The sequence below is a fragment of the Leptidea sinapis genome, chromosome 32 (genome assembly GCF_905404315.1).
Source record: "Leptidea sinapis chromosome 32, ilLepSina1.1, whole genome shotgun sequence".
NCBI lineage: Eukaryota > Metazoa > Arthropoda > Insecta > Lepidoptera > Pieridae > Leptidea > Leptidea sinapis.
Genome location: NC_066296.1, coordinates 8,104,168 through 8,117,705, shown reverse-complemented (window position 1 = coordinate 8,117,705; position 13,538 = coordinate 8,104,168). Strand labels below are relative to the sequence as shown.

At 36.6% G+C, this 13,538-nt stretch overlaps 1 protein-coding gene across 2 annotated transcripts in view; it reads right to left on the bottom strand.

Annotated features, from left to right (window-relative positions):
• The window catches only part of LOC126974416 (KAT8 regulatory NSL complex subunit 1), a 40,757-nt gene that overhangs the window by 10,437 nt on the left and 16,782 nt on the right, over positions 1–13,538 (bottom strand). For both annotated transcript variants that reach the window (XM_050821900.1, XM_050821899.1), the window contains 6 exons: positions 12,759–12,955; positions 11,196–11,341; positions 8,105–8,281; positions 7,354–7,438; positions 4,190–4,327; positions 1,965–2,049 (listed from right to left, as the gene is read on the bottom strand). In XM_050821900.1, coding sequence (XP_050677857.1) covers positions 1,965–2,049; positions 4,190–4,327; positions 7,354–7,438; positions 8,105–8,281; positions 11,196–11,341; positions 12,759–12,955 — 828 coding nt within the window. The remainder of the gene's footprint in view (positions 1–1,964; positions 2,050–4,189; positions 4,328–7,353; positions 7,439–8,104; positions 8,282–11,195; positions 11,342–12,758; positions 12,956–13,538) is intronic.

Genomic DNA, 13,538 nt, shown 5'->3' with positions numbered 1-13,538 from the left:
GTAGGAAAATAATTAAAATTAGTTTTGAATGATAAGTAGACCGATTATACTGTGTAATTTGTGTAGTTTCTATTTTGAATTCATAAGTTTAATAATTCTGTGGATTGAGTTTAAAGTTGTTTTTCAAGGCTACAAATACAGATTATGTATTATTACAATAATTAGAGTTCACATTGAATCATGGATGAGTGACATATACTGGTTGACTTAAGAAATATGAAAGTACACAATAGAATAATACGTCATATTTTTTTTTATGGAATAGGAGGACAAACGATCGTACGGGTCACCTGTTATTAAGTGATCACCGCCGCCCACAATATCTTGCAACACCAGAGGAATCACAGGAGCGTTGCCGGCCTTGAAGGAAGGTGTACGCGCTTTTTTGAAGGTATCCATGTCGTATCGTCCCGGAAACACCGCACAAGGAAGTTCATTCCACAGCTTTGTAGTACGTGGAAGAAAGCTCCTTGAAAACCGCACTGTGGAGGACCGCCACACACCCAGATGGTGGGGATGGTATCCTAACTTGTGGCGTGTCGTGCGATGGTGGAATTCGGCGGCAGGAATCAGGTTAAACAGCTCTTCGGAACACTCCCCGTGATAAATGCGGTAGAAGACACACAATGAAGCGACTTCTCTACGCAACGCCAAGTGATCCAGCCGTTCACAGAGCACTGGATCCCCCACAATTCGAGCCGCTCTACGTGATATTAATAATTATCGTGAAATCGATGTTAAATTTAAGCAATATCTTAAATGCATGAAAAATCGACCGACATAGTGATTTCAATTTGCGTCTTTACCGCCAGAGGGCGCTAAACATGAAAAAAATCTACATCATAGGTAATTTAAATAACAAAATTGTTTCTTAAAAAACTACGCCTACCTAGTTTACGGAGCTACAATAGGAAAACTAATTAACGTAATCTGGAAGCTAATAAATATGACTCTATATATGACATTTTCAAGAGTTTAATTTAAATCATATCAATATACATATATATAAAATGTAGAAAATATAAGATGAATTAATTAAATAAAATTTGTGCAGTTACAATACCTAAATTTCTAACTACGTTATTTCATATTATTAGATACCTCTATTCTACTTCTATTAGGTATCTAGAGTGTCAAAAACTAAAATTTTATATTTAAGGTGACCAAATGTCCCGAAACTATACGCGAAACAAAAAACAACTTCAATATTTTGACCTCAAAACTTAGCGCTGTCGGACTAAAGTACAACTACGACTACGCACGCCCCTGACCCATAATTACACAATGAGTTTAAATTCCGATAATATTTGTCTTCAAACAATTCGAGACGTGTTTCGCCTCTATGCGAGGCATCTTTAGGAGATGTTGACTCTCCAAATTCAGACACGATAACAAAAATTTGGCCACTATAAATAATATATGGCAATTGTTTCAGTTACTCACAAGTTTAATGATAAAATAAAAGGAAATGAGTGTCAACCTGCATATGCGTAACCTGTATTAAATGGAATAATAAGAAACTATTATTACAATACTCTATATAAAAATCTATATTACAATACAAATGATTAGAGTTTTCTTTAGTATTAATTCCGCCAATATTTGTCTTTAAACAATTCGACACGTGTTTCGCCTCTACACCAAAATCTGGCACGAGACTCAACGAGACGAGACAACACGTCCTGAGGATGCCTCGTGTAGAGAAAACTCAAGTCATTTGTATAATTATGGATTTCCGCAAAGTAACGCCTACATCAAAAAATTTTCTATATTACAAACTGTGCAATACACACATGAACCATATATGAAATTGAAGCCCTGTGCCATACAGAAAATTATATATGAAAATTTAAAAACATATAAATTGTATATATTATGATTTACAAAATCAATTAAAATATGTTATATCATAAAAGGAATTGCACTAAAAACAAAGAAAATATGATAATTAATACACTATATACCTCTTTAATCTCCTGAACAGACATTTGGTTACACTTTGATATACCGTTGTTCAGTGTTAGTACAGGGAGGTCCAGTATTCGCCATCTGAAAATACGTAATAATCTAATATATAAAATTCTCGTGTCATGGTGTTAAACTTTGAACTCCTCCGAAACGGCTTGACCGATTCTCATTAAATTTTGAGTGCGTATTGGGTAGGTCTCAGAATCGGACAACATCTATTTTTCATCCCGCTAAATGTTAAGGGTGGTCGACAGATTTTTTTTTTTTAATTTTTTTTTTACATTTTTTTTTAAATTCGATTATGAGTCAGCATTAAAAAATACATACAAATTCAATTTTTCACCCATCTACGATCAACAGTTACTTTTGTATCGCGATTTTAATATCCGCAATACAACGTTTGCTGGGTCAGCTAGTAATTTTGGAATGGGCTTACATATTTTTTTTATTACTTTAATTTTCCGAATTTTGGCGAGAATTCTTTTGAAAAAAAAATCCGGTAAGTGTAGTAATATGTAACCACAAGAGAGTGCAAATCCTTACCGGGATTAAATTCTGCGTGATAAAGAACATTATTTACACACACACATACAAACAAACACACACACACACACACACTTTCTTACACCATATTTAAATGCTATTGAATTACTAATTACAGCTTAGTTAAGATTTCAAATATTTTAATGAAAATAAATCTAATTATTAATTGGATATTATACTCAAATCAATATTATAAGAATTGATTTTACTAATTCATTTTTGGAACTAGATTTAATAACAAATACTGAAGAGACTAATTTAATCGATAATTTAACAAAAAGTTATAAGACTTATTTAATTTCTAATTAGATTAGCCATAGTACAACTTTATACAAAAAAAAAAAGTTTTGCGAGATAAGGACCCTTAGTCCAAGAGTGTAATTGCCTGTAACTTGGGATTCCTATATTTGATCTCAATTTTATTTTCAGTGTAAGTACCTTGTTTTAAAAGCATATCGATACCGATATCGAAAATAAATAAAGGCATTTCTGAAATTAATAAATTGTACATCTTTTGTGTGTTGTGTAATTGTATAGATTTAAGTATTTTTTTAAAGTAACTGGACCTATTTTGATGATATTTTTGTGTGTTCCAGTGAATTTGAGATTGGTGTGTGTCTTCAGGTGGATTCGAGAATGGTTTAGATTCACAATTATACCTATTTTGATGATTTTTTTGTTTGTTTCAGTGAATTTGAGATTGGTTTAGATTCTCAATACCGTCCATACAATATAATTCCCCTGCTCATGTGTATGTTAGTGAACCCCTAACGGCTGGACCGATTTTTCAAATTTAAGACGTGTTACAGGACAACGTCTGTTGGGTCCACTAGTAAATATATATAAAATAAATATTACAGCCAATGCAAAATACTCTATTTGATTGAAAAGAGTGGACGTTGAGTTTCTTATATTATGTTCTCCTCACGAGCTAAACTTTTTCCGAACATAATTGGTAGATTCAGTAATTTAAAAGAAATATTTACAGTGACGATTCAAAAGCGCTTAGCTTAACCCTTATTGAATAAAGTTTATTTGACTAACACTATAAATTTATGTTGTCAATAATTCAAATATTTTTATTCAAAATAGGATGCGAAATCACTTATTGAAAGTCAAAAACTACTAACCATTACAAAAAGTATAAGTAATATTGTACAATTAATGTTATTATTTAATAGCCTGAGGGTGGTCGCACTATTCTCAATCTGTGGCATCATTTAGTAAATCATTTATGTAACACTTCTTAACAATTCTTTTGAATATCGTAATACAGTTGTTTTGAACATTTTTTGGGATCTTGTTCTAAAAGCAAATATATTAGTAAAAGTTAGTTAGGCTAGCTGACCTGGCAAACATTGTTTTACCACATAAATTATTTTTGGAGTTAGACCGTTTCTTGGACATTGCAACATTACTTTATTTCTCTAAAATAAAAGATTATGTAGCCTAAGTTACTCCTTATTATCAGCTACGTGCCAATAAGTCCCGTCAAAATCAGTCAAGCCATTTTAGAGATTAGCAGGAACAAACAGACAGACAAGAATTGTAATGTTATTTTGTTGTATGTACCGTATAAATATTCATATACATGTAGAAGAAAAAAAACGGTTATTTCAATATTACAAACAGACACTGCAATTTTATTTATATGTATAGATATCGAGATGTAGGTTACCTGGGCGTCAGGATCTCCTTGTAGTTGAGTATCTCCGGGCGCGTATTGGCGGCCACACTCTGCGGGATCACAATGTTGTCGATGTCGAACGAGGGCCGGCGAGCGCCGCGAGACTCAGTGCTAGCGCGCCACGTGCGTCTGGAACACAACGTACAACTATCATTAGAACTTCAACTCTCACTGCCGACCAGATCTCAAAAAAAAGGTTGAAGTTTCGGTAAAGACAAAATGTGGACATCAAGGAAAGTGTTCTGTGAATACGATGGAACAAAATGACTAACTTGTGAATCACTACATGGCTGAAGATGACGGCGTCTTTGCGTTATTCTTATCGATGTTTTATATTTATTTCGTAAAAATGATCTTGTTTGTAGCAAGCGACTTTTTTTTATATAAAAGTGAACGAGACGAGCAAGACGTTTAGCTGATGGTACTTGATACGCTCTGTACATATACAATGCAGTGCCGCTCAGGATTATAGAAAAACAGATAAATTCTGAGCGGCACTACAATTGCGCTCGTCACCTTGAGACAGAAGATGTTAAGTCTCATTTGCCCAGTAATTTCAATAGCTACGGCGCCCTTTAGACCGAAACAGTTGTGGTACCCATCATCTAGCCGGCATCCGGTGCAAAAGAGCCTCCCACTGACTCATTTTTAACTTAGCGATCATAACAACGAAACCGTCTGTCGTACCGATCTGTGGCTGTGATATGCCACAGATCGGCCCAGGAGGTCTATTTCCAAAATCAAAAGCCTAAATTTCGATCCGAGACGAAAGAACGACGAACTTCGAATTAAATTACCAAAGTACTTCGGGTCCGGGTAGTGCGGACCTGATTTCATTTCGGAACCATAGACATAAAAAGTTGTAGTTACGATCATAATAATATCAAACAACGAAAAAGTAAATGCCAAGTGACATTGTTAATAAGGTAAACGAAAGACAAAATATCTAATCGCCAACTTTGTATCAGTCTACGGATCCGGAACACTTTCGTCATAGGGAAATGTACAATCCATCAACTGAAAATTAGTAGATTTTGGTAATAGGGCTCCTTGTCCGGTGCCTCAGTTAAAGCAGCTGGTTACTGCAAAAAACAGGCCTATCGAATCCATGTTGCAGCGGGCACAAAGAATCCGAACTGCAAATTCCTATACAAGAAATAAAATCTAAGTGCGTCGTCAAAATCGTTGAGTAGTCGAGCACGCAAGTTCTGCGGGCCTACCATGAACTCTTATTGCGATTCAATTGACAACCTAAAATGAACTGCTTTGCTATTTCGTACCACGACGTGATCAGAGCTATCTAATTTAGATTGACGTCAAATCAACCGATTAAATCGCAATGATGTCAATTGAATGTCAAAAATTATATCAACTGAATCGCAAACTGATTTAGTTCGTTCATTAATTCGTACCATGAGGTGTTATTTCAACCTAGCCTGGATAGCTTATCTGTCAAAGTGACCGATTCGAAAAAAGTTGCTACTTCCTTAGAGGAAAGTGAATCGTGTTGTTAATAACTTTTAAAAAATAGTGAAAACATAGAAAAGAAAAATTTTATTGATTAAAGATGAGATGAGAATATTTTATTGGGCTTTTTTGTAAAACAAAATACTGAAAATAAATACCAAAAATGAAAATACTAAAGACGAGGCAGTAAAGGCCCGGACTATAGACTGTTCGCAAGAACGAATTAAAAAAAATGTACTCTGTGGTCCTGTCAAATCAAACATCAATGGAGGTGTGTTCATAACTCGTTATTTTTACGGAAACACATAAGCAAACATTTAATTTGTAATTCAAAGAACTATATTTATTTATATTACTATTATTCAATAAGTATAAAAAAGGGTTTAATGTTTTATAATTTGACGCAATTGCGCAATTTTAAAATGTATTTTTAGTATTTTCTACGCAAAAAAAACAGCTAAAATCATATCATTTTAGGTTTCGAAACGCAATTTTATTTCGTTCATTCTTCATAAGCGATCCAAACGCCATTCAGTAAAAGGCACTTCATGGTACGAATTTTAATGATTCAGTTTGGATACCTAAACTGAACTGCATCGGATTCGCATCGCTTATTAAAAGTTGATGGTAGGCCCTCTGGTCGTTGTCGAAAGCTGCTCTTGGTGTTAAACCAGCCGTCTCAACCTGAGTAATGCACCCTGGCCCATACGACTAAAGAGAAAGCCTATCATCAATGCATTCTTTTTGCCTACAACTCGACTCTTGACGACAACGGAAAAACACCGCCGACCAACCCGCGGTGTCAGTGCTATTTGCCTGAAGTACAGTTCCGATAGAAAAGTTCTAGAGGTTTCTTATGCAACTCGATGTCGGCGATTCGTATACAGCAGGTCAAGTCTTCTAAATCTTAACATGTTTTGTAGTTCAAAGGGGTTCGGGGTTGGGCTAGATGAGGGCCCGTCTTCAAATTATTGGTTTTTTAATAGACTTTTACCCACTTCATAATAGTCAGCTAACTTAAAGCATTGCTAATTCTCACTCTGTCTTCTTCTATTGACCTAAGTCAGAATGAGAAAAAACACTCCTAAGCGGCTGTTTAAAGTTAATGGACCATTATGAATAAGGGGGTTACTGTGTGTTCAGAACAATATATACTCGGTATATCACAATAAGCAATAGTTGTTGTATCTGTCAAAGTGTGTACAAAATAGAAATCCATTTCATTTTGTTAGTTAAAAAAATAATCAAGTTAGTCAAAACAGCAATATCGCGCATATATTATACCAAATATCAGTGGTAGGCTCCTTTGCGCACAATGCGCCTATTTTTGCTGTCAAGCAGTAATGTGTAAGCATTATTGTGTTCTTGTCTGAAGGGTGCCGTAGCTAGTGAAATTACTAGGCAAATGAGACTTAACATCTTGTCTCAAGACAAAGAGCGCAATTGTAAATTGAGATATTTTTTTGGGCTTTTCAAGAATCCTGAGCGGAACTGTATTTGAATGGGCTGGGAATTACAATCAGCTGAATGTCTTGCTCAACTCATCCCTTGCAATGACTTTTTTCTTGAAGTTGGTTATATTATGAAGCGCCCTAAACTTAACCATATCTACATCTATTTGATAGTTGGGACGCAGATCAGATTTTTGCAGGATTAATGTAGGAATATATACAAAAGAATTGAATTACCTATCAGGACCCGATGTGGATGTGTCATCATCTCTTTCCCTTTCCTGAATCTTCCGAGACAGCGGAGGTCTGCCGCGCTTCAATTCTGAAATGTTGACAGATCATTATCATACATTCATACATAAAACCCCGCACATATCTTCTAGAGGCGAAGGCAGATTTTGAATTTGTAACCAAGATTTACGCACGGTACGTCACTCGAACGGTTGGCTCAGTGGAAGGGCACAACCCGAGGGGGGTGTGAGAGACCGGGAGTTCGAGCCCGCATCTTTCATAAATTGTGGTTACAAATTTAATTTAATTAGTCCTTGAAGGGAGGAATACTATTTTAAAAATAACAAATTGTTTAGATTTGAAAGAGTGACATCTCAATTTCCGAATAGGCAATTATTGGGGTTGAGCAGGTTATCAACTGTAAAGTAGATCCTGTAGATATCCGAACCATGCGTCACTGGAACGGTTAGCTTTGTTGGTAAAAGCGCTCAGACGGAATCGAAGAGGTCGCGGGTTCGAGTCCCGCATCGTTCATAAATTTTGATTACAAATTTAATTTGTATAATTAATCCCAGAAGTGAGGGATATAACTTTTAAAAATAACAAATTGATCTATTTATCATGTCCATACAAGAATAAATTACCTTTTTTTAACTTGCACCTTTTAAAACGAAATATACTAAACATTTTCACATATTTTTATTACATCCGCAAGAAGCACGATTTGTTGCATTACATGTAGTACAGACATACTAACTGGTACGTTTCTTCTCTTTTGTATTGGTGGTGTGATTCTGCACGGTGCTGGTGGTATTGTCGCTGGCGGCGTGGTGCTTGGAGGGCGCCGAGTGATGTCCGCCGCGGTACGACTTGAGCCGCGAGCGGAACCAGGGCCGCGAGATGAGCGCACTCATGTGTATTGATGGGGGGATATCTGGAAATACGACATATTTAATATAATACATATAATATAAAACATCACACAATAAATGGATAATATCGTACATTACGATACGAGTTCGCAAAGTAGGTCGCAGGATGACCCACGTGCGCACGAGTATCGTATAAAGTTGCGTAAAGTTCGACCACTTTAATTATTTTCAAACATTCCCGCACGCTCAGCTACATCTTCAATCGTTCAGTTGCATTCCCGCATGCTCTTGTCAACGTGCGGGAAAGTGTTACTTTACGAACGCAAATGCATGCGCAAAATCGAACTTTGCGCACGATAATAGGATATTTTTTTTTATGAAAATAAGGGACGAGACCAGCAAGCAGGACGTTCAGCTGATGGTAGTTGATAAGCCCTGCCCATTACAATGCAGTGCCGCTCAGGATTCTTGAAAAACCCAATAATTCTGAGCGGCACTACAATTGCGCTCGTCACCTTGAGACGTAAGATGTTAAGTCTCATCTGCCCAGGAATATCACTAGCTACGGCGCCATTCAGACCAAAACACAATAATGCTTACATATTACTGTTTCACAGCAGAAATAGGCGCCGCTGTGGTACCCATAATCTAGCCGGCATCCTGGGCAAAGAAACCTCCTACTGGTAAAAATATATCTATATGCCTACAATGGAAACTAAAGGACCACAACAGAGACATGATTTTAGCAGTGGTCCGTCACACAACGTCTAAAGGCCATTTCCTAGTTTCGACAGACATGTATATTTTTATGCATGTTCACAACACTACTCAAAATAATATTTATATCACAGCTAGCTGTAACCTTCATTTACCAGTGTAGGAACCATATTAGTTGGTGTACCAATTGCTGCTTTCCACATGCATAAATTATACAAAATTTCATATCAATTCGACCTAATTATGATACAAAAGATTAAAATCACTGCCACCAGCGCCACCTATCGGGCACTAACGTAACATGTTCGTAGTAGTGATTTCGTCTCGAGTTTTAGGTGAACATACATTCATTCATTCACACACACACACACACCTATTCTCTTTTAAATATACAGCCTGATACAAAACTACCCGTAAAGCCGAAAGGAGGTTAGTTAAATGGGGCCTTATAACGAGTCCATTCACAATATTTAAGAACCGTAGCAACGCTGTATAACATACTCCAAAAAAATAAAAAATATTATTTTCACTGATGTGCAAGCCCCGTTTCAGTAAAATTAAAGAGTAAACTACGCAGAATGTACATTTCTACCTGATTCGCGGAACGACAAAAATTTTAAAACACCTAACCTAACGAAACAACCTAAAAGAACACTTCTTTTTCATAATTAACGTTTGACGTTGTGTTCTTTTACAGAAACTGCTCAAAGTGTACTCCGCCTTGCTCAATACACAACCTCGCTCGTCGGGATATATGGCTTGTGTGGCATTTCGTGTATTGACTTCCTTGTATTGAGTTCAATACAAGGAAGTCATTATACTCAAGTACTAAACATTTATGAATGAAAAATAGAAAAACTATTAAAGAAAACAATTAAATTTTCCTTTCGGTATAACAGTACGTAGGCCTTTCTGTTTAATAAACTGGTTCCCCGTCATGATAGCTTACTAGGGTTGAAAAATTTTTGGCATTGATAATAAATCATCACTCTTACACTTGAAAATAATTCATTTGCGTTGTAAAACTGCCACAAGGTGTTGTGTTGTTGGCAATTTCAAGGGAAAATTTATTTATTTATAATTTTATATTTATAATTTTTTGAGTTATCTTGTGTAAATTCCGGTAATATTTGTCTTCAATCAATTCGACACGTGTTTCGCCTCTACACGAGGCATCCACAGGAGATGCTGACGCGCCAAATTCTGTCACCAGTGTCATGCCAGAGGGAAAGGAGTCAACGAGGGAGCTCAATGGGGTAGGTACATGTTTAACCTAAAGGAGATTGTCCAAAATTATATGGACCGCCGCCTAGACTTACTGATTACCATCCGCTGATCACCCAGTAATCATTTTTGAAATCAAAACCCGGGTTTTCATCTTATTTCATAAAATGTAACCTCAAAATCAAAGCAATTCGTATAACGTCCAGGTAATTACTAGCTTAGTTACAATGATATACAGTTGACATAACAGAACCTTTAAACTACAAAATGCTGTTTATTAAATGAATTTTCTGACATTTCGAAAAGAATTTACTGGACCTACCAAACCAAAGCCGGCCTAATTACATATTAACCTGCCTACTTAGCAGACTTGCAGATTTCGTAGACTTTCAAAGAAATAAGAAAGAAGTTCAATAAATGAGACTTCTAAATTACAAATATTTTTTTTTGTCTCAATATAGTAGGTACGAAGTTTTTATTGCTAGGACTTCTTAAATAAACTAGACACATACAGCCAGTAGGTTTATGTGAAACAGACATAAAAGCTGGTGCCTTATTCCACAAAATAGCTATTTTGCTGGAGAGTAGGTATGTAGTCTACTTCACGTCTAAGTTTCCCCGTGAATCGGTCGGTTATTGCATAGTTCAAGAATGTGTATGTCTGACAATTATAATGCACAATATTAATAGCTTAAAAATTTTAGAAGAAAAATAACTTATTAATATAATATTCCATGTAAGTAGCTATAAAAAAAACTACGTTTCAAAAAAGCCGTACATAAAAAACAATTATATCATCGAGGTAAACAAATTTCATAAAAAATGTTCATAAAATTAAATCTACTGGGCCCAACTATGTAAAATTTTTATGGGACCAAATGGCATCTATTCTGCATCGAACTAAAGAAAAATTACGTAAATCGGATCATAAATCTCAGAGTAATCTCAGGTGTACAGACATAAAAGAAAATGCCGATCGAATTGATAACCTCCTCCTTTTTGAAGTCGGTTAAAATATAATTAAAATGAACTGACCGTGAGCGTCGCTGAGCACGGGATGGTACGTGGGCAGTAGCTGAGCCACACGACGCGACGGCGGCTCGGCGAGCGGCTCGGGCTCCGTGCATGCCCCGCGCCCGGTGCACACGGCGCAGCTCTCGACACCGTACTGACAGCGGCACCTGCAACACGATTACACCATTACTCACACCATACCCTCGAGACCACTGACAAATCTATTGTGCCAATTTGAAGCGCCACTCGCGAGCGTCCAGAGAACTAATTTTGACGTGTAATACAAACGGCCGCGAAGGAAAGTACAATACTCTGAAGTGTTTTGGCATTTTGAAATAATTTCATTCGGTTATCCGTGTTATTTATACACGTTCAACGTTATAAAGTACACAATTTATTTTTGTAAATAGTTTCCCATCGTCTATGTGATGTTTGCTGAGGTTGTCATCTAGTTTTAGTACCGCAGACTATCGCTACATGGCCGACAGCGCCAAATTGGCGAATATCAAACAGGCACAAAAGCACTTAGACAGCCGCACGTCCAGTGGTATACACTAGAGGTCAGTGCTCGAGACTCAAGTCATGTATTCACTAGGGAACAAAGTCGTGCGACATGTCACAGCCTGTCGCGAGACAATTACGTGCGACCGTCCGGGGACAATGTCGAACGAATTTTCGCTCATACACACACCCAAGTTGTTGTCGAGATGTCCGAGGAGGTGGTGCTGTTATGCTCTCGGGAAACCCAAATGATGGGAATTTTAAGAGAAGCGCGTCGTGTCATTGATCAACTGGTAATCCTCTAGTGCCCATAACCCAGCGGTTAACAATACCTTCGATAACTTTGGAGAGCAGGGAGATAATATAACAATTATAGACCTGTAGCCCACCGAATCCCATCTGCCTCATTTTTATTGGATCAGATGGACAAGTTCGGACTGCCCGAGTCCCGGGACTACGCCTTTTGAATATGAATACTGGAATAAACGCGATAGGACAGGCGTCAACTCAGTGGCATACGTTCTCAGCAGGATGGGAAAAATGCCATATTACCCGCTCGACTTTAAAAATCAATGTCATCAAAATTAGCCAGACATAAAAATGCAGCGAAAGAGGTTTAATTATAAGACAAAGCACAACAAAAAGAAATCGACATGAGACAGAGACATAAATCTTACAATCAACCGTGTTATCGTATTTGAACAACTATGCAAAGCACGCAATTTATTATCTAATATAATATGATATATGGCCAGTTTGAAATAAAGTCCTTCCCAGTGACGGAATTTCACTAGAGACGTACTAATTACCCTCATAAGATTTAAGACCGAATTACTGTTCAAATGAACATCACCTTTATGGATTGCCTCCCACTGAATCAAATTTAAAGACGTCACTAACTTCTTGAACAGAAGTGTGGTGGGAAATTGTTTTGAAAGAATCAAGACAAAATCAATACAAAAGATCTTTTGGTAATTACCAAAAAGCTGAATTATTTAGAGTATGTGTAGTATTAGAGACGTAAATAATTCATTTGCTATTATTTTGTTATTGTTGTTTTATTTTGTGCTTGCTGGCACCAACCTGATATCTGATGGCTTGGCTGCTTTGGTGCTGGCAAGATGCAGGTTGTGCATCTGCAACAGTTTCCTCTTCTTGAAGGTGTCCCTCCGAAGCGGTCGGACCCGGGCGCACGTGCAAGCGTCGTCGTCACCAGGCAAGCTTCCTTCGTAGCCGACCGGCTCGCCTTCAAACTCAACACGCCCCTTCGCTTCTCGTAACTGAAAACGAAAGAGACAGTTATAAACAAAGTCAAAGTCAAAAAATCTTTATAGTGAATAAAAAAGTAGTGAGTAGAACTTTATAAGTTATTTAGTGCAAGTCACGATGAAGTACAAAAGTTACAATAGCATTCAAATGAGTATAACAATATTCATTAACAAAATTTAGAACATTAATTCCAACTATCTTTATCATTCAAATAATCATTCACATTATAATAGGCCTTAGATGTTAATTTATTTTTTACGATACATTTAAATTTTTAATCTGCAGCCCTACCCCACAATATAATTCCGTAAGACATGACACTATGAAAGCAGCTGAAATATACAAGTCTAGCCGTTTCAACATTTCAGCTGCCTAATTTTTTTTATCGCAAATACTGCAGAGCTAAGTCCATTACATAAGTTTTTTTATATAATCACCCCATTGTAGTTTAAAGTCTAATGTAATGATGCCTAGGAATGTTGTCGTTTCTACTACATCATGTTTGTCATTATTAATTTTTATAGGTGTTGGTTGGTGCTTTATATTTGGAAGTGTAAATCTTACACATTTTGTTTTCCCTTCGTTTAAAAGTAA